This window comes from Marmota flaviventris, chromosome 11 (genome assembly GCF_047511675.1).
Source record: "Marmota flaviventris isolate mMarFla1 chromosome 11, mMarFla1.hap1, whole genome shotgun sequence".
Taxonomy (NCBI): Eukaryota; Metazoa; Chordata; class Mammalia; order Rodentia; family Sciuridae; genus Marmota; species Marmota flaviventris.
In genome coordinates, this window is record NC_092508.1 from 11304778 (window position 1) to 11330856 (window position 26079).

General features: G+C 40.7%; 2 protein-coding genes across 7 annotated transcripts in view; one reads left to right on the top strand and one right to left on the bottom strand.

The window, feature by feature from the left end:
• Col4a4 (collagen type IV alpha 4 chain) overlaps positions 1-919 on the top strand; it is a 118245-nt gene extending 117326 nt beyond the window's left edge. Inside the window, exon 47 of the mRNA XM_027941922.3 lies at positions 50-919. Coding sequence (XP_027797723.2) covers positions 50-313 — 264 coding nt within the window. The 3' untranslated portion in view covers positions 314-919. The remainder of the gene's footprint in view (positions 1-49) is intronic.
• A 5705-nt stretch (positions 920-6624) lies between these two features.
• Positions 6625-26079, bottom strand: part of Rhbdd1 (rhomboid domain containing 1) — a 135866-nt gene continuing 116411 nt past the window's right edge. For all 6 annotated transcript variants that reach the window (XM_034635736.2, XM_071619589.1, XM_071619587.1 and 3 more), the window contains one exon: positions 6625-9195. In XM_034635736.2, coding sequence (XP_034491627.1) covers positions 9104-9195 — 92 coding nt within the window. In that variant the 3' untranslated portion in view covers positions 6625-9103. The remainder of the gene's footprint in view (positions 9196-26079) is intronic.

Consider the following 26079-nt stretch of genomic DNA (forward strand, 5'->3'; position numbering starts at 1 on the left):
GGCTGTGGGCGTGTATCTGAGCCCTAATTCTCTCTTGTTGCCTGCGTAGCACACAGGAGCTGGGGACCAAGGAGGAGGGCAGGCCCTCATGTCGCCTGGCAGCTGCCTGGAAGATTTCAGAGCGGCACCGTTCCTTGAATGCCAGGGCCGGCAGGGAACTTGCCACTTTTTCGCAAATGAGTACAGCTTCTGGCTGACGTCGGTGCAACCAGACATGCAGTTTTCCTCCGCCCCCTCACCAGACACCTTGAAAGAAGGCCAGGCCCAGCGCCAGAAAATCAGCAGGTGCCAGGTCTGTGTGAAGTATAGCTAGAGAAGGCGGAACTCATCAGCGTGTGCCAAGAGACACTTCGGAGGGAGCTCAGGCTTCCCAGGCTGTGCTAAGAGATTCACTGGTGCTATTCTGGACCCCACTTCATTTTCAGCTGTTCCCTGTCTCAAGGTGGTCATTCCCAGAGTCCTCCAGGTCCTCCTCCCTCCTTCCTTACAGATTAAGCAAAGGTTACATGGTGGATTTGTTTTTAACCACTAATCTAGATGAAGCCCACATATTCTTACTTTGTTGGGGATGGTGGAGTATAGGCTTTATTTGAAAATATGCTAATCCCCTAAAAGGTGAGTGGATGGTAAAAGCAAGATTACAAATTATGCTACTGAAAATTTCATTCATTGGTTAACAGCATCTCAAACAAATGAAGTCAATTACTCTATAATATAGTGGCTTTGGGATGGATTTTACAGGAAAAAAAATAGGGCAACAAATGAAACCAGAAAGTAGAGATTTTCAACATTTCAAAAATGATTTCCTCTGTAATCTATTTTTTTCCACGCACTTTAAATAATCATAAAACCATGACCCAAAGAGATTTAAAAAAAAAAAAAGAAAGAAAGAAAGAAAAAGAAAAAAAAATAATCCACACTGCCAGCATTAACAGTTCATTTCAAAGCAGAATGAATCACTGTGCCAGGAAGGCCCACAGTCTCTGTATTCTAGAGCTGCGACATTAGCATAAACACATCACAGATGACTATAAAAACATTATGTTCTCTTCTGCATTTTTCAGAGAATGGAAATGCCTACTTTGGCAACCCTTTTGAAAAGTAGCAATTATGGAAAAAAATATATTCAATAAGGGATTAGGAGCCTAAAAGCTATTAATGAATATTAAAGTAGTGATTCACAAAAATTGACTCTCCATTGCAGTGAGCTCCCAAACAGACCGCTTTTCCCCAGTCGGGGTCCTCAGTGCTAATGGGACTGAAGCCACATGGGGCTTACTCAGGCGGGCACAGGGTTTCTACAAAGCATCTCTCTCCCGCCCCAGGAAAACCTGCAGAGCTTCCTTACAGCTCACAATGGACACTTTCTCTCCACATACATAATGGCAGCTCACTTGGGGACATGACAGGGCTATCATTATGCACTTGGGAGTAAATTAAGGGCCGACTTAATTAAGCTTAGGTAAGAAAATTCATTTAAGGGTCACCCCCCCAGGAAGGTATGGACAGTCTTTAAAAGAAACAAAGATGATCTACAACTTGAATTTTATATTCCTGTGATTGGTGTTTACAGGAACATCCCAGTTTGCCAATTTTAAAAACATACCTTTTATGAGTATTGTACCGAGGCAGTCATTTGACATTTGGCATCAGTAATTTTTATAAAAGTTTAGAAGCTATGTCACTTTCAAATAGGAAAAGGTCTGTTTTCTATTTTGCCAGGAATCTGGTGGTCTAATCCTACAAAACAGAAGATTTGTTAGAAAAGATTTTCAGAAAACTGATCTTCCTCACGTAAAGAAAATGTCGTTTAGGAGAAAACTGAAGGAACTTTTCATGAAAGTAACATCCATATTAGTGCTTACTTTCAGTGTGCTTAAAAATAATTGAGAGAAAACTCAATTAAAATTTTGTTTATAACAAATGTTTTCCTTGCCAAACTTTGGTTAGTAATGAGTTCTTCTCTGTAGAATAGATTTTAAATGTGTTTTCTATGGGCTGCCTGTGGGAGGGCAATCTATTTTAAGGGTACATTCTGCTAAAAAGATAAATGTATATTTTAAGATGAAATTTTTTATTGATGTAGCAAAACATTCCTAGTTAATTTGCCCCCCTTTTAACCATGCTATGCATGTTAAATATGTCTGGGTAGCTCAAATTTAAGCCTAGAGGTAAGGATGAAAAATGGAACATCAGAATTGTATCTTGTTTGCTAAATTATTTTAAATCCTTTAACTCTGGTATTAGAGTATTATCTTAGCAAACTTTAAAACATGTAAAACAAACAAACAATACAACAAACACTAGGCTGCATTAAGTGGACTTTCCTCCACAGTGTGTCTGGGACAGTGAGTATAAGGTAGTTCAGAATACTGACATCACAGGAGTCCTCTCTAAATATAGCCCAAATGCTGCCCTCCTGGCTTTGAAGAAGTATTTTAAATGGTCAAATTGGCAGAATAGGAAAAAGAACTTATTTATTTTAAGCCATTATTTTTTTTCACCTCGTTATATATCAATGTGCTTTAAATTACCCTTTCTCTTGAAGGCCATGAATTTGTTCTAATCCATCACCGGTAATGATCCTTATCAAAATCTCTCTCCCCCTAACTGGTTGGACTGTACCTTGATTGCCTAGTGGGAAGTGCTCTGAGGCTCAAGCTGGAGGACTAGGATGCTTCCCTCTGGATCCTTATTCTGGGAAGGACACCAGGTGGTCCCCCATGCTGCATGTGGTGGGTTCCTTCTGCTCTCCAACTCCCCAGGCTGCATCTGAGTCATCTTCCTCTGGATTGCTGCCTCCTCTCCAGCATCTTTGTACCTAACGAGACTCTCCAACTACCCTCTTGCAGTAGACATCTTCCGACCAGTTCCTCCAGTTTCAAATCTCAGTTGTCATCTAAGTTCCATCCAAACTTGGTTTTGTTATCTTTTGGCTTAAAACCCTTCAATGACTGCATTGCCCAAGTCCAAATGACTTCACAATGGGTGAGAGGTCCAGCATGAACTGTCCATGGCTTACACCTGGGACTATCTCTTGCCACCATGAATTGTACACCGTTCTGCAAACTCTTGCAGTACCTCTGTGCCTTTGGTTCCTTCTCTTACACCAGCCATATCTTCCCTCTGGTCTACTGACTTGGCAGATGCCTACATATCTTTCAAGACTAAATTAGGGGCATGCATGTGAATTCCCTCAAGGAGATTTGGACTCTCTTCAGCTGCCACCAATACAATTAGTGGGGCTGGCCTCTCTTTCTGTTTCCCCAGTACTTCTCTAAGGTCTCAGCACATGTCCTTCATTCCCTAACTAAAATCTAAGCCTCTGGAGGGCAGGGACCACACTTCATTTGTCCAGTGCTAGCAGAACTTAGCATATTGTTGCCAACACTTTTATTTAATGATAATTCTACAAGCCTCATTAGGCATTAGATGTTCAGGTCTGCATATAAGGTCCTCAGTGGTAAAATGGTAAATAAGCCATTTCTTAACTTCAAAATATCAGAATGTTCAACATTCTGCACACCCACAGTCTCCTATTACAACACCTGCAGAAAGGCAATTAAGCTTTAGTCATCACTTTTCCCCTCAAAAATAATTTTTTAATATAAAATGAAATTTCAGAAATGATGAGATTTGAAAGACTTGGCTTAGAGAAGACCCTTCATTGTACTGTGCCATGACAGTTCATACTGTAACCACTATTCCCTCTTGATTTAAGAGCTTCCTAGCAAAAGTATGCCTCTACAAAATTTGTGTGTATGTAATGGTGCTTAGAAAAATAGCCAGTGGAATGGTCCATGAAACTTAAGATTTTTATCAAAGATTTTATTTAGAGCCTATTGTAGATTAGCAAACCATCTGTGTTCCAGGAAATTATATTATTAATTATATTAGATTTGTGTTTTATCAGCTCACTGCAATAATTTGACAATTGTAACTTTTACTTGGTTCAGCTGCAAGAATGGTGGGAAAATGACTTTAGAGTTGGTTGTACGCAGATCTTGATCCAGCTCCATCTCTATCCAGCTGGTTCACCTGGGCCAGTTCCACAACTCCCTCAACCTCATCTCCCTCATTTATCTAATAGGATGATAGGACATAATACCTACTCTTGTGTTGAAAGTTAAAGTTAGATTATCTCTCTCACAAATAGCTATCATCATGCATTGATTATGGCCACATCTTTTATTTAATTATTCAATGTGAAAAATATTCCTTGGGTGTTTTTTTTAAACACACAATAGAGAGCTATGATTCTCAAAAGGCATATAAATTACTGATTTGAATTATTATACCTGGTCAATTCTTAATGTTTTGGGGAATGCTATTTTATTTATATCCTCAAAATTACTGTACCAAACACACACACACAATCATAATTTCCTGCAGGGACATTACTGGTAAGTTCTGTGGGGAACAAACAATTGACGTTAAAGATCAGTACTGTGTAATTGTCACTGTTGTTATCTGCCAGGAAACTCTGCATAATGCATTTTAAACCACCAAGGCTGGCTGCCACATTTGTGTGAAATGCTTGAATTTTATGGTGCTTAAATATTTAAAGATTTATGGAAAAAATGTGAAACATGGCCAATAAATTGCATTCCTCTCTCTAACCTAGAGTTGTAAAGCTACAAGTAACTTGAACAAATAACTTCTGCAAGATGCCTGGCTTGCTGTTGACACTTAAGTCTTTGCTGTATTACCACTTATATATAATATGGTTCCTTATACATAAAGTTCTGTAGTGGCTTCCCTAAATAATTGTGTTTCATTTGAATTAATTTTCTTTCAAGCCAAAGTGGGTTTACTTTGTTTAACCTACTTCATAATGGGTCCCACCCTTTGAAATGGCATAGTGGGGAAAATAAGGAATGTTCCTTGGTGGATGTAAATTGAAAAGGGAAGATCAGAGGCTTGAAAGGATGGGATTCTGAGGCTCTGTGAAGCACAGTTCTGCACCCAGTGAAGGAGACAAAAAACAAAAACAGGCCTGAGGGCAGAAAGGCTGCATCTACACCCATTGAGTTGCCTGAACAGTGTGTGGCTCAGACATTTCTGGGCCTCAGTTGTCTCATTAATTGAGCAAGAATGAAACCACCTGCTTCACAAGGTTATTCTGCAGGATTAAAGGTATGTGAGTCAGCTGTATAAATATGAAATGTAACCTGTAGCCCTGAGTTGCTGGAATTGAGGATAAGTGGAGTACAGGTGATCAATAAGTTTCTTGGACTTAGTCTTTTAAATGCAAGGGAACTTCAATGATATTTGGTTAAAACTCTTACCTGATGGGAAAATAAGGATATTTAACATTTATTGTGCACCTACTATGTAACAGAAACCATATAAACCCTACCATATGTGCTCTCTCAACGCCACAAACATCCTACTTTACCTCCAAGGAAACTGTTTTAGAATAAATAACCTGCTCAAGGTCATAGAGTTAGTACCTAGAACTTGAATCCACTCTGCCTGTTGCTATAGACAGTGCTCTCACTCATGACACCATTACCTCTTAGGAACTTTCTCTACTTGTGGATAGGTTAGAAAATAGTGATCCTAGTTGGTAGGGAGGCCAGAGAGCAAGCTCTGCTGTGCACAAATGGGGTGGGGGTCAAAAGCCTGGGTGGAGCCCTGTTATCCAGGCTAACGACTCCCACTTTTATCTTTGGCAACCAACAGACAATAAAAGGCATCTGAGATGATGAGTGGCATTGCAAAAGAGTGGTTTTTGGAAGCCTAGATGGGTAGCCTGGTGGAGAATGAGTGAAGACTTTGAAGCACTGAGCAGAGTAATGACTTGAAAGATTTTAAGGTCCTCCTGAGAGTCTGTGGTTTGAAAATGAAATATTAGGGGCCCCAAAAATTTAAATAGAAAGAAAATTAGGAAATGACTGTAGTGAGCCACAGGAAGGGAAAGGAAGAAATGATAAGTTTTTTTAAATGAGTAATTGAATATTTTAGCTATTGAATAATCAATCTCTGGAGAGAAACTAAAACTGGGAACAAGGATGCAAGGTCTTCCCCCACCCCAACCCCACCTTATGGTCCTGTGTGTGGAGGGGTCACCTCATTCCCTTAGCTTACTCCCCAGGCAGCAGAACATGTGCCAAATACGTAGACTGGCCCTAGTGCTACCAAAAGTAGTTAATTCCTTCTCAGCTTGAGCTTCGCCAGAAGGCATTTATAAAGACGGAGGAGAGTTGAACATTACTGTGCACAACTGTGGAATCTCAGGCAATGAATTTCAACTCATGAACAGGAAGTGATTCTAACTACTTCCTCTTGAGAACCAAGGAAAGAGTCCATATTAAAAGGTCTAAGTTTATTTACCACAACAAACTATGGGAACTGGGTGTGTAACAAGTGATCAGGAAACTATGATTAAAGAAAGAAACCAAATTAAAGAATCAGCTCTTAATATTCACTCCCTATTAAAGATACTTTGTTTAAGGCATTGCCTTTATCTGTCTTTTCTAACCCAGTTCCAGTTTGTTAGCATAACTTTGGGGATTCCTTACTGTAGAGGAAAAAACAATGATACCCCCTCCCCCAAATCGACACTGAAGACAGTAAGCACTGGTTATAGGCAAGCCCATTAACTGAAAAACATAATTATAATAATTTCCAGAACATCTTTATTTTGTGCAAAAATAGACAGTTTATATTTATTACTAAAAGACCTTTCCCACATCTCCGAATGTTTGGTAATCTTCCACTCCATAACTAAAGAAAGCATGCATATTATATCTATACTACCCCAAATCTAATTCCAGTGTTTTAGTATCTGACAAATCACATAGAGTGAGGTGGTACTACTATTGAACTCCAGCAATAAAAACATAGCCAGAAAGCCTTTTAAAGAAACTGGAAAAACACTTTGGTGGGAAACTAACATTTAATAAGCCCCTACCTACCACAAGCCTCGGGATGGTAGAGGTGGGACACAGGGAGAATGCAGAAAGGTAAATAAAACACAGGTGTCGTTCCAGGGTCAGTCACAACCCTCACTCCCTGTGGAAGGCACTTCTTGGTGTAGTTATGCACAGATGATGATGGCAGTGGAGAGATAAGTGTTACAGCATAATTTCTATGTGTATGAAAATATGGTATGTAAGAAAGAGGTTATTTCTTCTAGAAGTCAAATTTATAGAGTTGGGAGATAATAATAATTTAGCTTTTGAACATTTTAATATAAATATTATTTAAAGCTACCAGACTTGGATACAATTTATATTATCAACAAGCTGTAGTTTTACATCAGTGATACATTAAATCAAGGAGCTTGGGTGTCACTGTGCCAGCCGGTGGCAGGGTCGGAGAGTTCCCTGGACCCATGTGATTTTCTTAGCTCCTTTATATGTTGGGGTCAAGATCTCTTCCAGGTATATACAGATTAGGAACTGCATAAAAAACTGCATAGCCAGTGTGCTGCAAAATTTGTGAAATGTACAAAACCAAAAGTCGAGAAGGCACTTCCCCAAAATATTAAACCTGGTTACCTCTGAATGGTGGGTATACAGGTGATTTTAAAATTGTGTATGTATTTATTTGTATTACTGTTTTATCCAGTGAGCTTTCTTAGTGAATGCATAGTATTTTACATCTGTTTTACTGGTTTTGTATTTCTTGATTTATTATATAAACTGGTTTTCCTGACTGCAGTACCCGCCACACTCTTAAAAATTAGCAATATAAAATTGTAAAAAGAAAGCAAAATCACATGTACTCCACCCCTCAAAAATAACCTGTTGGGGCTGGGGATGTGGCTCAAGCGGAAACACGCTTGCCTGGCATGTGCGGGGTGCTGGATTCGATCCTTAGCACCACATAAAAATAAAATAAAGATGTTGTGTCCATGGAAAACTGAAAAATAAATTAAAAAAATTTTTTTTTCTCTCTCTCTTCTCAAAAAAAAAAAACTGTTAACACTTAGTATTATTTCATTATAAATGTTTGCTTTATGCATATAGAAGGCATATTTATTATTTTCATAGTCAGAAAAAACTATTATAAATGACAGATAAGAGGAAGATTTTTGACTGCTTCTAAATCTCTTTAAAAATAAATAGCTCTATGACAATTCAACATTAATGATGTTTTGGCTTTGTTCTTTTTTATTCATAACACACCTGCACCAGGAAATACCTTAAATGACTTCGACAGACAATCTGTGTCTAACACTGCAGGGCCCTGGGGCATGTTTTGAACACTTGTCCAGGGCAAATGGTAGTTACAGAGGACAATGAAGAGGCACTTTTTTAAAGGAAAAAATACTTCCTGTAAGGAGGATTGCTAGTGTTCAGTCCACTGAATGCCTTCACTCTACTCTGTATGTGGCTGCTGCTGCTTTGCTGATGAGATACATGATAGGTCCCATCTTGTGGGTATACATACTGCCTCTGGAGGGGTGGCTGTTAACTCTGACTGCAGGTGCCATCTGATACCTAATGGAGTGGGCAGGTGTTTTCTCCATCTTAGGCCATTCTTACACTTCTTCAGTAAAACATTCTATAGGCAGAGCAACACAAAAAGCAAGCCACTGTGACTAGCACCCAGACCTGGTGGCCAGAGGAGCTGAGATGCCTGGGAGAAGAAGAAGAGAACAGTATGCTGGGAAGGTAGCCACATCCTCTTCCTGAGCAGTCACCATGGCAATGTGCCCATCTCCTGCCAAGTCAGCACAAGCATTCCAGGCAGAGTGAGGGACTGATCTTCCCATCTTGTGAAAACAAAGCTTCCTGGTGAAAGTCACAGTCTTCAAAAGCAAAACAGGGCAGAGGCACCACTGAGTCAGGAGAGAGAGAAGGAATGTGGAAACTGGTCCCAAAGTTGAGGAAGTGAGCTTCTGTTAGAGCAGAAAATAGGGCCAGAAGGACCACTCCCAGAAGCTGAGCCCGCCTTGGACAAGTCCAGTTTTCAGAAAAGGCAATCTGGACTTGCAGGGGCCATGGAGTGATGGTTCACAGCAGACAAGAGCAATCTGGGGCCATAATGGTATATTCTGTTTTTGTTTAAAACTAATTAGGGGCTTGGGGAGTGAGCCAAATGGGCAATAGTTACACAACTGGACCATGTCTTCCCAAGACCTTGTGCCACCTCACTGGCCATCAAATCTGTAAAGCCGTTGTCTCCTCATTTCTTCTGGTGAGAGGTGAAACCCATAGGATGGTGGGCTATTTCTGGTGTTTCCTGTAGTGAGAAAGGAAAGGGAAAATCAAATACTGGCTATCCATTGTTCTGACACTTAACAAGGCATCATGTACGCTAGGATTCTGAGCGGGGGGAAAGAATGTCAACATAGCACTTTGGTGTCATTTTTATTTTAACATGAAAAAGATATATAACAAACATATTTAAACTTCAGCTGTCAATATTAATTTCAACATCAAGTCAATATTTTTAACGTGGTTCAGTCCCTGGAACTTAATTTGATTAATTCTGGCTCTTCTTAACATTCCTCTCTGTTCCTTTTTCCTTCCACCAGGCTCCATATTTTGCATTACTTAGCCTACTTAGCCCTCCATCATATCTAGGGCTTAGTTTTCTTTCTTCTTCTTTTTTAAATGCCCATCTATCACTACTAACTTGCCCTCTGGGGCCTTCCTTTCCCTCCTTCTAACCTCCCACCTTCTATCCCACTCTTGTGATCAGAATCTCACCCTGAATGAGACAAATGGGGACAGCATGGGCCACAGAGCACTGATGGGCACCTGGCCAGGCGGACAAAAGTTCAGGCATGATACTAAAAGGTCATAAGAAGGGACTTTCATATGAAGGACCCTTCACAAGACCATTAAATATTGTGCCTGATTTTTCATATGAACTCTCCATTTGAAATTTTTCAAACCTTTCATATTAAAAAGGTTTCTTCTATCTATAAACATACTACAATGTAGTTTATAATGACATAAATACTCTAGTTACTATAGAGAAAACACTTTCAGGCATCACATAGAGTAATAAAGGAAGAAAACCATACAGTCCTTGATGTCAAGGGACCAGCAGCCAACACCTACCAAGAGAGCCTCCGCATCCTCCATGAGGACCACGGACTGGTAAGTAGCCGGCCCACTTTCAAGCACATGGACCAAAAGGCTACATCTTCTCACTTTCACATCTCTGCAAACCCTGTTAATTTTCCCTGAACTCCCCCCACTCAGTACCTACACCAACCAAAAGCATTATTCTGCCCTCTTCAGTGCCTAGCCACCCACTAGGGAACTTTCCAAATTCAAACTTTTCCACTTTCAGCACCTTCCTGTGAGATGTCCTCATTCAGTGGCTGCCACATTCTGCCAGATAGTGTTGCCATTTGTATACCTCTTCACTCTCATACTAGTATCATAAGCTCTAAAATGGCAGGGCACATCTTTGACTCTTCTCCCTGCTTCCTAGTGCCTGAAACAGCCCTAAGCACACACTTGTGTCCAATAAACATAGGGACTTAACAGCACCTGCCTGTGACTCCCAAGGTATCTACTATAGCCAGGCAGCAGCATCCAACATGGCCCACTGAGGTTCTGACATGGATGATACAGTGGGACAATATTCCAGCGGTGCTGGCCTCACTGGGCAGTTTGGGTGGGCAAGAGGAGTTGCTTTCTCCAGAGGGAAAGGAAGTGAACGCTTGATCCCTTTTGCTCATTCTCCAAGAATGGAGCCTCTTCCAAGATTTTTATATCAAATGACAACTGTTAAGACTATAAAAAGCAATGTTCCTAAAGCAATGGGAGATTAAGAGTCAATCTGTTCAAGCTAGGACTAGAATTTCACTTGTCAAAGAGAAATCCAAAACAGGATCAAAGGTGGCCCCTTTTTACGCTTTTCCTTCCCCACTGTTTTGGGGATCCCAATGCCTACCCATAATGGGCCTTCCTTTCCTGCTGACAATCCTGAACCCCTGTCTCTCTTTCCGACTTGCACACACGAAGTAAACAGGCCAGCCTCACCCCACACTCAATACTGCTGAGTAAATCTCTCCTGCAAGGCGTTTTTTGTGAAATATGTGTCAATTTGTTATTATATTAAAGATGTCATTCAGCATATTATAAGCCATAGACCGTATAATTCATAAAGATTTTATGAATAATATAAGATTAAAAGTTTTGTCAGATGTGGTTTCTGTCACACATATTTGTAAAGGAATTTTTCTTTGTTCAAGATGGTAAGTGCTCTGAAACAACAAATTCATGAATCAAATCATCACTAGTTTATTGCTCAGAATTGCATTATGTGATCAGCTCCAAATCCTACTTTGCCTTCCACAGGTGTTTTTAAGAACAACAATATATTTAGTTGTACTTGTCAGTTCAAGCCAGTGTCTGACACCCTGTTCCAGGGAGCTCTGTTAGAATGAGCTGTGGGCAGAATCAGAAGTTGGTGCCCTGTGGCCTGATATCAACGTGACATGTTGATATCAGGCCACAGGGCACCAACCCATGGATGCTGGAAGAGTCCTCAGACTCCCAATGGGAGATACAGCATCATCTGGTGACTTCACATAGTAGAGAATACTGCAATTCCCTTTGGGAGGATTAATTAATGTTTCCATGAAGGGAAACACAGGGAGAAATTAGAAGAGGCAGACTCGGAAGGTTCCTCAGGTCCAGCTCTCAAAATGAGCAGCCAGCATACATGCTTTGACTCATCTGCAGGGTGTTCAAGGAGAACTAGGGCTGAGTCAACAGAAGAGATGCCACATAGTGAAGCAGAAAACTCATGTCGGGAGGACCAAGAATGCTTTTTATCCTCTACAGTCCTTTAAGGCGCCCCATTGCACATATTTTTTATTTCCAATTTAATCATTCCAATTTTACAGATGAGGAACTCAGACTAGAGAGTGTTAGGAACACATCTAAGGGCACAGGCTAGCACAAAGGGAAGCAAAACTTGAACCTAGGTCTTCTGATTCTCTTCCCATTTCCTCAAATGCCATCACTTCCCAAACACCAAATGTTAAGCCTACACCTTCTCACCATCTCCAGCCTTCCTGCCCAAACTCAGTGATCTTTTTTCTTCATGAGATGTGGGAACTCACTGTTATTTGAAACTAAGAAAATAATAAGGTTCAGTCTAAGCCCTTAACTCTAAGGGACTCTGCTATTATAAAAGATGTGACTCTGAAATTCCAACGGGTCTCCTTAAATTCTGCTGGCCACTAAAGTGGTTTGGTTTTCCAAAAGGGGCAACCACTACCACCACCACCACCACCATCACTGCAGCAGCAGCAGCAAGGCCTGACTGGAATAAGGCCTGATTTTCTTGGTATTTTAAATTCTTAAAACAGTGTTTTTGACTATTAGGAAAGATTGAATTGCTTCATTTTTGTCTCTGAACACTGCACTGTTCTAAATTCTAGATAATGTTTTAGCAAAGTTTTTAACTGTAAAACAATCTTTGTATTTTGAAGAGAACTATAAACTTGATGGCAGTTAGCTACATGCCTGCTGTCTGCTGTGTGTGCACTTTGGGTCAGGGCCACACTAGAGACAAGGCCTCTGGGCTGCCCACTCAGCCTCAGCGAGGCCCTGCTTTCCAGTGTCCTGCACTGCACTGACTTTTTCTTAACCATTCCTGTGTTTTCTGCTTGTGTCACATAACCTATTGTTGCTGAGTTGATCCTCCAGGGTCCTCACCAGGCTTGTCTCAGAGGATTTTATCCCTGTGTTTCTGTTATGTTCTTAGAGTTGTTAAGTACATAGGGATAGGGAATTGAAATATGGCTTCCCAACTCTGCCTGGACTAGTGGAGACGCTGTGGATGAGATTCTGCATTTCAGCAGGAACTGACTGGTTCTCATGTGAGGGAAGGTACTGAGCAAGGTAACTGTAGGGTCCCTTCCATGGCCCTGGAATCCAACAACCTGGGATTAAATCCCAACTCCTCAAATTTTCAGCTGCACAACCATGAACATTGGGCTACCCTATCTTGGTCTTAGTTTCTTTATCTGTGAAGTGGGCATAGTAAGAATACTCCTTCACTGGGTGTTGAGAGGATCACAAGTGACAATACATATAAAGTGCTTAGCTGAGTGCTACCTGGGTAATGAAGGCCTGTTGAACACTGAATTTTTTGGTTTTTAATCTCTAACATCAAGAAATGTGTTAAATACTCATTTGTTTCTATTAACCAGCTCTGTATAAGATATGTATGTATATAAAACAAAATAACAAAACTAGTAACTTCTTAAAGACAAGAGCCCAATCATGTTTATAGATCATTTTAGCAGTGCTTTGTGTGGAGTTGCTAGTTTCTAAGTATTTGCCTTCTAAGAACTGATTAAAAAAAAAGGTAATCAACAACCTTCACTGAATGGCTCACTTTTGTAACATGGGTCACTGGGGAAGCTGGGATAACCAGCCAAGACCTTTTTTCTGTTTAGTTATATTATGAATTGAACATCACCAGCCTGAGTGAAATGGTCCTGCTCCGAGGAACCTGGTACAGAATATTAGTATTTAAGAGATTTGCCTCTCTGTTCCTGTAAATGAAGGTCAGCCCTCAATTTTACTCAAAGAAACAGTGAGTGTGCTTCAAAGAAACTCAGGAACCCTGCCCAGCTTAGGGCGATTTGGCTCAATTATAGCACCAGTAGTGAGATCACAAGATTTATTGATTTGTGGTTCTTGATGGAATTTTTTTCAGTTTTCTATCCTTATGTATAATGCAGTAACCCCTGCATTTTACTGCTAAGGGAAGAGAAGCAATTTTCTTCAGATAAGAATTGCTAAAGAGTGTGCCATCAGTTGACGGCCATTTTTCCTACTGTTCACCATCCATGTAAACAGAGATGTTTAATTTCCTGGTATTCACAGATCTGCCCATGATCTGATGAGCACTCTATGCCACTCAGTGAAATTATACTAAAGTGAAGCTGCAGGATGGCATAATATCTCTCACTTAAATTAGGGAGCTAAAGAGAAAATAACTTAAAAAGAAAGAAAGAAAAAAACAGGAAAGCTCTAAATAAATCACTGCATTCTTTGGGATTTCTATTGGCAAAGGAGGGCAGCAGCATGGGACCCATGTTCCCTCTTTCAAGGATGGTACTTTATTAGAATCCCATGAATAGCAAAACCTCCTGAAAGGATTGTTGCTAAGTCATTTACTGACAAAGACCAAAAAGGTCTGGAAGAAACCCCAGCAATCTAGCAATCTAGAACGGCATTTTTAAAAAGGGGGAGGCACTTAGGGATAGTGAGACCACTTTACCTCTTGAGTCACTAATTATAATATGATCTCTTTTAAAAAATATTTGAAATTGATTTAAACCTTCTAAATTTCATACAAATCAAACTTTCATTATGACTTATGAGAAGGGTAACATGTAGGTGTGATCTGAGATAGAATACATTGACATTCCTATCTCTTCAACCAAGCAAACTGCAGTAGTGAGCATTTCCTAATTCTGAAAAAATACCTGGAATCTCAAAGTGGGAGTAATACAGTCCCCACTTTACCTGGTGTACGTTTCTTCCCACTGCTGTTAGTTGATGTTGAAGACCTTTAAAGGACACAAGTGACTTAAACCTAATAGACTATAATCCAGTTAGCAATCTGAGTAAGTTAAAATGTCAGGTTTAATGTTTCCTACAATACAGACAGCATATGGTCCAGACCCTAGAATATCCAAAAACCAAAGTTAAGGAGAGACAAAAGAATGTTTGCTGGAAAGTTGCTGTATGCCATCCCATTTACCACTACCTTTCTTTTGGGGGTGCATCACTTGATTAATTTTCCTGAAATGAACATATGGAACCCAGATCTAGGTAAAAATATAGAATGTTCCAACACTCAGAAGCCCCCATCTACACTGCACAATTACTATCCAAGAGTATCCATTATTCTGATTTCTAACAGTAGAGATTCATTTTCCCTACTTTTGTCCATAAGTGGATTCATTCAATAGGTACTCTCTGTGAATGGCTTCAGCTAACATTATGTTTGTTAGATTCATCCATATTGTTATCTATGCCTTTTGTCCTATTTATCCCTCCAGAAAGAATTTCCTTATTTATTTTACAGATGAAAAATTCAGGCTTAAAGATTGGAAGTCACTTTCCAGACCCCAAGGTGGACCCTGGTGGGGTCAAGACTCAAGCTTAGACCAGTGTCTATTGTGCCTCAGACACAGGTGTGTTAATCATCTATTTCGATCAATCCCAGAACCTGTAATCCTGAAGGGTATCACTGTCTCGATCTGGAGATTCTCCACACGATCTGGAGACAGGGTCTTTCACAGCAGCAACAATTTTGCCTTAGATTAAGGCTCACTGCAAATAGTAAGATTTTATTTTGAACCACTGAATGTATCTAGAATTAGCATCTCCTTTAACAAAGAGTAAGATTTACCAACAGATAGGCACCTCTTGCAAAAGCCAGCTTTGGTAGTTAACTATCAAGTATTTTTAAAAATAGAGTATGGTTTGTAACTTCCTAAAGAAAAATAGCTCTCTATGATCCTTCCACCTCACTGCTGGAAGAGGATCAGGAAGGAAGAAGCAGCTGTGCAACGGAGCATCTCTTTCTCTTTTACTAGGAGTCACTGGAACACAAACTTTCTTCAAAAAAACAAATGAACAGATTTTGATGCAAAAGTGCTTTTCTATTTTTTTTTTTAAGGAAAATCAATGTCTTAAATTCTTCTAAAGTTTTTATCATTTTGGTACTATATTAAGAGGGATTTTAATAAGACTAGAAATGATTTTTGTACCAGGGACATTTTACTACTGTGCTACATCCCAGTCCTTTTTATTTTTAGAATGGGCCTCACAAAATTGCTGAGGCTGGCCTCAAACTTACAATCCTCCTGTCTCAACTTCCTGAGTCCCTGGGATTACAGGTATTAACCACTGTGCACAGCTTGGGAATGATTTTTAAAGACATTTTACATACATTTAATGATGCTTTAGGATGCTCTGAATTTTCCTTGATCTAAACCAGAATGCCTTTAGTCAGTATCTGGAGGTACCTGTTTGACTTTGGGGGTTGATAAGAGGTTGACCATCTCCAACAAGCCCCTTCCCTGTTCATGTTCTAAAGGACTTTTCTTTTTCCAATTAATAATCATCTAGGGATGGTCACTAGGCAAATATATGAAAACTCATGGAAAACTAGACACGAGGTTCCTTGAGGACAAAGACTATGTCTTTCACCTCCATGTTCCCACTGTCTATGTCACATGAAGGCCTTGTTGTCCAGCTGTAGTGACAGAGAAATTGAACATCTGTCTTGAGATATAGGTTTGAGGATATACTTTACAATAAGAAAAAGAAAACTGAAGGTAGAATACAGAAGTCTTTGGGGGCAGGGGGGTGAGTGGTAAAAGATAACACACACACACACACACACACCCACCCCTGAAAAATGCTAGAAAATGATGAAAGCCTGTTGGGATATTAGAATCCTCTACTCCTCTCAGAAGTTAATATGCCTGACTCCCAAAGTGGCTCCTAAAGATCTGGATGGGTGCAGGCCTTATTACAGTCAGGCCTTGCTGCTGTGGTGGTGGTGGTGGTTGTCCCTTTTGGAAAACCAAATTAGGATGGGTGGCTGCAGTTCTCAGCCTCTTCTGATGTTGATGGAGACTCCATATCTTTGCAGAAGGGTCATGGTGGGACCTAGTGTAGTGAGGCAACTCCAAAAAATCAACATTTGTATTTTGCTATTAACTGAATTCCAGACTTTTATTCCAGTTTCAGTTTTTTCACTAATTGCCCTTTTCTTTTTCTGTTCCAGGAGCCAATCCAGGAGACCACAGCACACTTGGTTAAAATGTTTCCTTAGTCTCTCTTGTCTGTGGCAGTTTCTCAGTCTTTTGCTTGTCTCCCTGACTTTGACAGCCTTGAAGAGAGTGGCCGGACATCCTGTAGACAGCCCGTCAGTTACGTTTGTCTGAAGTTCATCCTTATGACTAGACTGGAGTGTGAGTCTTGGTGAAGTGTCTTTTCATCACCCATCATAGGTCCATGCTATCAACATGACTTTTCAACGTTAAATTTGAACCCCTGCCTTAAGGGGTGTTTTGGCCAGGTTTCTCCACTTTTAATTTTTTTTTTTTAATGAGTTCCAAGACAATAAAGCTTTGAACTTTGCCAGTTGAGCCCAGGGGTAAAATGGAAGCAGTGGGGTAGGTTTCTCCAGCAGCTTTGTCAGCTGATCATCTTCTGTGTGAGCTATGTTGGATATAATGAGTGGAGTCAGTCCTCCCCTGCATCGGGCTCCAGATTCCTTAATTCCAGGGTAAGTAGTCCTCTAACACTGGTCTGACACTATGTTGCCAGAGGGGGTAGGAAACAGTTTCTGATTTGATTACTACAGAGTCACTGTATTTTTACACCACCCTTTGAGAACCCAAACTACAACAGCTCAGATTTTTCTTTTAACTGAAAATATCCCCCACAGGTTTCATTCCCGTATTTGCATTTGCCAGCAGGTGGAACCAGAAGCCTATGACACTGAAAAGGCTGAAGAAAACTAGGACAAATTCCAGTCAACAAAGCATTCCGCATTGTAAGCAGAATTAGGGTTATTTTGAAACAGATGGGCTCTACAGAAGCTGCTGCACTGAATATTATGGAGTTGTTTATTGTCTAGATGGTCTGAAACCCAGGGACTATTTGCCAGCATCTAGCAGTTTCTGTGTCATATCAGAATTCTTCCTGAGCAGAGGAAACTGACAAGGTATTGGGAGAGAGAAAGACATGAATACGAATATAGACACTTCAACAAGTTCTAAATGCACAATGTCCTGTTGCTACTGTGCACACTACCTTGTGTCACTGCGTGCTTTTATAGGGGTGATATGTAGCCCCCTCTCCACTCTAACTCCAAATCAGAAGATAAACATACAATCTGTGGCAACAAGACAATCAATCCTGGATGCAGTAATATGAAAAATGATTTATTTTAAGCCTAATCAAAGTGGTTCTGTTTACTGGTTCACATTTTCACATAGACCCCTCTATTTATACTTGTCCCCAACCACCCTCCCCCCCCCCCTTTACTTCTGTTCCTTTTCTTTTTGTAACCCCAGCAAAATATCAGAAGGGAGGAAGGTAGATAAAAGGAGGGTCTTGTAGCTCCCATTCTATGTCCAACTGCAGTGGCTGAGTGTGGACAGCTGTCTAAGGACCGTCAGAACTCGGCCTGACGTTTCTCTGGGGTTTCTCTGGCTTAACACTGGGATAATGTGCAAGATGAGGACTTATAAACAGAGTATTCCAAAAGTCCTAGAAATCTGCAAAGGAGTCTACCACTAATGGTTTCTCTAGGAGAGTTTTTTAATAATTCCTTAGCCTATGAACCCAGCTAGTTAGCTGCTGCTGTCCTGTCTAGTTGGTCTGGGATCAAAGAGATCACAAAGGCATCTGCTATAGACTGAAGTTTGTGTTCATCTCAAATTCATATGCTGAAATCCTAATCTTCAATGTAATGGTATTTGCAGGTGGGGCCCTCAGGTTAGGTGTATATGAGGTCATAAGGTTGGAGTCTCCATGATGGTTAATGTCCTTATGAGGGAACAGAGAAACCAAAGCTTGCTCTGCCATGTGAGGGTACAGTAAGAAGGCTATAATCCAGCAAAAGGGACTTCACCAGACCTCAATTGTGATAGCATCTGGGATTTCCAGCCTCCAGAACTTTGAGAAATACATTTCTGTTGTTTTGATCACTCAGTCTGTGGTACTTTGTTAAAGCAGTCCAAACTGACTAAGAGCATCTGTGAAGCTGGCAGCTCAGCAACTGGTGGTTCAGCAGCTTCTGGGCAGGCCCCCTGCATCTGAGGGACAAGAGGATGCGCTTCCCAGTAGATATGGACCTGTCCCAAGTGGTGGTTTCATAATTGCCAGGACAGCAGCAATCTTCTTCCAAGTCTTAGGATGCATGGTTCACCCTCTTACTCGAGCATGGGGAGGGGTCCTCTACTAGCAAACAACAAAATTCCTAAACCAATACTTTTGGCCCAAGCTCTCAAAGCCCTGGAGCAGATGAAGGCTTAAAGAAGCATTAGACCTATTTTCTTCTCACTCCCTTCCACTTGAGTTTCAAACCAGAAATGGCCCAATTTCCAGCTCTTTAAGCAAGAGATAAAGGATACATTTTCATTGAATTTTGAAATTAAATCACAGATCATTTAAAATTAGCCAGTATTTTCATCACAAACTTCACTTAAAACATCTTTCAACTTTTGCGCACGGAAAAACGAAACAAAACAGTATGAGTAAACATTCTCAAGACATTGGGGAATAAGGAAAAAAGATGGACAGCCAGTGGGAAGAGAACTTTGGAAAGGGACAAAAAGCCTCTTCTGCTGAAAGCAACCACCCCAAAGTAGTCAAGTCCAGGTCAAAGTGGAAAACTGTTAGAGAAACCATGTGCCTGGAGAATGAGAGCTGCTAGGCCTGGGAATGAAAGGTGTCTTAGTCAGCTTTGTGTTGCTGTGACCAAAAGACCTGACAAGAGAATCATAAAGGAAGAAAAGGGCATGGAGGAGAAAAGCGGCTCAGGACATAGCAACAAGGAAGCCGGGAGAGCTCTGCTCACCAGGGACAAAATAAAAACCCCAGAGTCACACCTGAAGTAACCTACCTCCTCCAGCCACACTGTGCCTACCTACAGTTACCACCGAGTTAATCCAAATCAGTGGATTAATCTGCTGATTAGTTTAAAACTCTCATAATCTAATCCGTTTTACCTCTGGAAATTCTTGCGTTGTCTTGCACATGGGCTTTTGGGGAATAGTTTGCATCTAAATCATAACAGAAGGGGATTAAAGAGACCAGAGTTTGCTCTCTCCCATGTGAGGACAGAGGCCCTGAGGCAAGTTGGGTGGACTGACTAGCAGCAAATAAAGTGAACCCTGAAAGAGGTCCTGCAGCTATCTGATGCCTCTACGCCACATTCCTGCAAAGAACACGGCATGTCTCAAAAGGCAAAAGACCAGATACTAGATCTAGCATAGGGATTCCCAAACTCATATGAGGAAGTTTGGTAAGAGGCAGACTCAGGGTTCTAAGTTGGGATTCCTATGGTGGGACTTAGTTGTCAATGGACCTTTATTTAATTAACTTATTTATATATAGTGCTGAGAATCGAACCCAGCACCTCATACACGCTAGGTGAGCACTCTACCACTGAGCCATGCCAGCTCCAGGAATCTGCATTTTTAACAGGCATCTTAAATGGCTAGGATGCCACTGGCTCTTAGATCCTATTTTGAGAAACTTTGATCAGAGGAATGTCATATTGTTTCCTGGGGTTGTGTTGAGCTTTAACCATCTACACCAGTATGGCATTTGATTTTGTATAAGTAGGTTTAGGGTCACATTTCCCATGAACCAGAGACTCTGGTAGTTTCCTAGGTTGTGCTGTATTCAACCCTGGATGACACAGATTTGATACTTGAAATAGTCTGAGATATGAGATGTACTATATCCACCTATGCTGAATGCTGTTTTAAAGGCTTTAAAAATTCAAAGTATCTCAACTTTTCAAATAGTATTCGTTTGAGTAGTGCATAACTACATGTCCAGAGGTACCGATATCAATGCCTAATTACAAAAATAATCCTTGACCTAGCAAATTGTCCCTGAGATTCTTAGTGGCCAAGGAGGACACAGTGGTTCAAAGTCCTCATTAAGGCTGAAAGCCCCTTGTTGTCCCTCTCCTGCAGGTATAACTCTGGCAATTAGAGTAAGTCATGACCAGCAGCACAGGCAGGGCTGAGGGCATCAGGAGAGGGCTGCCCAGCCCAGCCCCACCATAAGAAAGTAAAGCAATGTGAGGCCTGTGGTCAGCTCTGTGCTTGCCAGGCAGAAAGGGAAAGTGAGGGGAGGGAGGAGAGGAAGAAAAAAAAGGCAGAGGCACAAGGAGGTAGAAGATAAGTGAAGGCCTGTGACTATGCCACCATGAAATCTGTTATTCTATATAATTAATATACACTAATAAAAACAAAAAAAATAAGTAAAGGAAGAATAGCATACTTTTCAGAAATATGATATCTATGACTTCTGAGTGTTAAGAGCTTATAAGATAACTTGGAGGTGAGGACAGCCCAACCTTTATCCTTCCAGAGTGGATAATTCCATGAGCTAAGTGGCCTAAGAGGCCATCTGGACAAATACACAAGCAAGCAAGAGCCTTGCTCTTTGCTTCTCAGAGCTAAAAATGCTCACATGGGTCAGTCAGCACAGAACCGTGAGGCTGGGAAGCCAGTTTCTATGATGTGATGAACTATCTTAGAAGCAAATGGTCATTTAAAAAACATGGTAGTTTCTATATTTGAAGGTATTTAAACTATTCCTGAGCCTAATTACCACCTTTTGCATGTTTTTCTAGGTCTGATTAACTCTTATCTCCTGCCAGTCCTGGTCTGTGATCCACTAGAGAAAGTATGTTTATGTGTGGGCATGCGTGTGTATACATGTGTATTTCTACATGTCTGTGTGTATGTATGTGCTAATCTACAAAGGCAAGGGGCAGCCCTGGGAAAGGAGCCCTCCCAGCCTCAGGAAGACCCCAGGGGCTTTCGCAGACCTTTTACACCTTTAAAATAGCCTCCCTCCAAGTGTCTCAACTGAGTTAGAATTAAGCTCAGAAATGATTTTAAAATGGTCTATGATATGGAGAGGTATTTGATAATAATAAAAATGAATTACTCCTAAATGCCTGTTAATAATTTCTGGTAAAATCAAACTTATTTTGCCAATGGAAAGGGAGACACTAGAACTAACTGTTTTAAACTTTAAATTCCAAGTTAGGAATCTAGAAATAGGCCCGCCTTGAATAACTGAAGACTTGGATAAGAGGGAGGAACACATTGTCTCTGAACAACTTGGGAAATACCTAAATATGTGGTTTTGCCAAATAAAAAAGCCGGTACTGAAAGGCCTATTTAGGGTTTTAGGAAAGAAACTATGGACCTGATCACCATGGGAGGGATTTTTTCATGCAGTGCATTCAGGAGATCCTAAAATCCAGATTTTCAGAGGGCAGTGGAGCTTTTGGGATGGTGGTTCTAACCTGCTTCTTTCTGAGCTAGGACACTGAAGTCCAAAGGGAAAATGGTTTTCCTAACAGCTCCGAGAGGTGGAACAAAGTCCTATGTCTCTTGGTGGTCTTCTCATATCATTTGGCTTTCTTCTTTACTCTTCCACTCATTTTATTCTGCATAATCCAAACTTTACTTACCAGGAGTGGATGCTGGAGTTGTACAAAGCTGCCCTTCTGCTACCTGGCCCTGGAGCCAAAGGGAGCTATCTGACCTTGACCGACTCTGCCCCTATTCTGTGTCCTTGGACAAGTAACTTCTTACAGTGATCCTCTATTTTTCAATTTGTACAATGTAGAGATCTACTTGATAGATGTGTTCTGAAGACCAAATGAATTAAAGAGGTCCAGCACCTAGACCCAAGCAATCAAAAGTAAATGGTACCTATAATACTAATAATCCCTGCCCCAGCTAGGAATGTGTCCCTTGTCCATCCAGTTAGCCACATACACCATAACCCTAGAGTCATCCTGGACACACTCTTCTTCCATTCATCATCAAATCATACAATTCCACCCATAACCAAAACATGTCATTTTAATCTCAACATCCCCTAAATTTGTTCATTCCTCTCCATTTGCCCTGTCACCAACTCCGAGTCACCTGTATGGTGAGCCTAGACCAGACCTGGGTCCCTAAATGATCTCCAAAAACTGCTCCAGTGTTCACACCAGCCATTCTCCACTCAATAGCCAGGAAAGCTTTTAAAAAATACAGCTCCCATCAACTTTCTCCTCTACTTGAAACCCTTCAAAGGTTTCATTTTATTTTAGAAGAAAAAAATTCTTTTAAATTGAAAAGAAAGTCCTACATGGTATGGCCGCTGGCCTCCTTGCTGGCCCAGGCCAGGCTCGCTTTTGTCTCACCTTACCTCCCACAGTCTCCCTCTCCTCTGCTTCATTTCTTTCAGCTCTCAGTGCAAATACCACATTCTTAGGAAAATGAATCCTCAATCGGCCCAATGAAGGTCCTTTGCATGAGACTCTTAAAGGACTGATCCTCTTTCTTCAACATGTATGATACCACAGTTGGTGACTACTCATGAACTTGATTATTTCATTAAGATTCATCCTTATTTGCTTGTAAGTGCTACGGAGGCAAGAACTACGAGGGTTTGTGTTCTTGGGATGGACAAAGAAATGAACAAATGTTGGAATGGAAGGGAGGAAGAGGGATGGAGAATATTAATGGCCACTGTCATTTTAGGGGAAAGAATGAACTCTGAGGAAGGACTTCCTGAGGTCTCAGAGCCCTGGAATCCAAGGTCAGATCTCAGTCCTGTTCTTTTGTTCATGTTGCTTTGGAAACTCTGCCCACACTTTTCCCTTTACTACTGGATCTTTTTTTTTTTTTTTTTTTAATTTTTTATTGTTGGTTGTTCAAAACATTACATAGTTCTTGATATATCATATTTCACACTTTGATTCAAGTGGGTTATGAACTCCCATTTTTACCCCGTATACAAATTGCAGAATCACATCAGTTACACATCCATTGATTTACATATTGCCATACTAGTGTCTGTTGTATTCTGCTGCCTTTCCTATCCTCTACTATCCCCCCTCCCCTCCCCTCCCCTCCCCTCCCCTCTTTTCTCTCTACCCCCTCTACTGTCATTCATTTCTCCCCCTTGTATTATTTCCCCCTTTCCCCTCACTTCCTCTTGTATGAAATTTTGTATAAACCTGAGGGTCTCCTTCCATTTCCATGCAATTTCCCTTCTCTCTCCTTTTCCCTCCCACCTCTCATCCCAGTTTAATGTTAATCTTGTTCTCATGCTCTTCGTCCCTACTCTGTTCTTAGTTACACTCCTTATATCAAAGAAGACATTTGGCATTTGTTTTTTAGGGATTGGCTAGCTTCACTTAGCATAATCTGCTCTGGATCTTGCCTTACTTTGACAGAGGCATGGCAAAATATTAGCGTTTTTTTTTTTTTTTCCTGTTTGTTTTTTGAATGGAGACTATGAGGGTATGAGAAGGGCTGTAATTGGCATGGAGGAGGAGATAGCAAATTGTTACTGTGAATATTTGAGTTTTTTTTTTTTTTTAAAGATGGCCATGAAGAAGTATATGATTTGTTGCTGTTTATATCAAGTACAGTATTTCTAGAATTATTTCTGCAGATCTAACGACATTTGATTAAGGGCATCTCACTTGGCAAAAGGTCTAGACCTGTTTTCAGATAATTCTCTTAAGGCAAAATAAAATTCTCTTAGGGTAGCAAAAGCTTAGGGAGGACACTCTACCAACTTGACTGATCTAAATGGAACATACTTCTATGAGTCATTTGTAGCCTTAAATACTATAGAGAAAAGAATTTATACAACATGCCCAAACAGCCTCTCTTTGATGTGGTAACTCTTTTAAAACCACACTGTTCAAATTTATGCTAAAATGTAAGCCCTTCATGTTTACAGTGGTACTATTGGAGGAATGCAATATAAAAGTACATCAGTTAAATTTCAAAGACAACACTTATAACCTCAGAACAATGGGGCAATTCCCAGTGTAAATTTATGAGCTGCTAAACCTCAAAAGGTTTCTTCAATTAGCAATGAAAGCTCTTGACATATCTGCTGCCTGATATAGGGACTGGTCTTTATATAATTTTGAGTGTACTGCCTATATAAGAACTTTTCCTTACTTTTATTTACCTCAGATGACAACCATTACACTTTTCTCTGTGCAGCGTATGATCCTGCTAATTATGCTGTAGGGCCAGGATGGTGTTTCACAGCTCACTATTGCTCCTAGGGCAGGCTACAAATTATACATAATGCATTGCCTTGTAATTGCTGCACTGTGAACTTGGCTCGCCTTTCCAACACAAAATACACACATCCAAGTTGTTTTGTTATAAAAAACCATAAGGGATTCTTTTGGTTATAAACATCTAAAAACATAACATTCTCATGAATTCCAGTTGGCTATTTTGGACACACAGGGGGCAGGCGAGGCTGCAAAGCAAAGGAAAACATACTTCATATTAATATTTACAGAGAAAAAGGGAGCAGCAGTCATGAAGGCAACATGACATTTAATGCAAGTACAGTGAATGGAATGAAATGAACAGCTGAAGGTGCACAGAGTCCAAACTGGGACACCAGAGATATAGGTTCAGCATTATCCTTGACCCTTCCTGGCCTTGGGCTCCTTATTCTGAACACTAAGGTACAAAACCAAAAGATCACAAAGGGGCCTTTTCCCACGAAGACAGGAATGTCACGACGGCAGTAGCTTGCTGGCAAACCTGATTTATAAGGCCAGACTCTCTCAGCCTGATGGCTCACAGGCCTGGAGTCTCATGCCTAGTAGGAGGCCTCTCACTGTAACCTGTTTGTTTGAGACCCCTTAGAAAAAGATGATGGTTTTTAGGGGAGCGGGGGCGAAGGGGGTTACATGACAAATGATTCCTCAATTTTTATATATTAAACACCACAAAATGGGAGGGGCAATCAGAAGAAGAGTATAGTGACTGCTTACATTCATCACTGCTCTTGGGCCCCATCGCCCGGGAGTCTGCATTGCAGAGGTCTCCAACAGACTTGCCATGGTTTTTGTGCTTGCAGCATTCAGAAGCAACATCTAGGCACTGGTATGGTATTCCTAACCCTTATATTTCCCCTCCTCTCCTTGCCAAGAGACAATAATTTGATATATAAATTCAGTCCAGTTTCTTTTCTCTTTCTATCAAGTAAATGAATGTTCTAGAAGAGCTAAAGGTTGGGCATGGTGCTATGCATCTGTAATCCTAGAGACTTGGGAGGCTAAGGCAGGAGTTCAAGACCAACCTTGACAATTCAGTGAGGCCCTAAGCAACTCAGCAAAGCCTTGTTTAAAAATAAAAGGGGCTGGGGACATGGTCCAATGGTTAAGTGCCCCTGGTTTCAATCCTTAGTACCAAGAAATAAAAAGAATAATAAAATAATTTAGAGGAGTTTAAGGTAGAAGTAGTATTCAACTCAAGTGAATGCATAAGTGTGTGGCAGGTGAGTTTCCTACAGAGTACAGATGGGATGATCA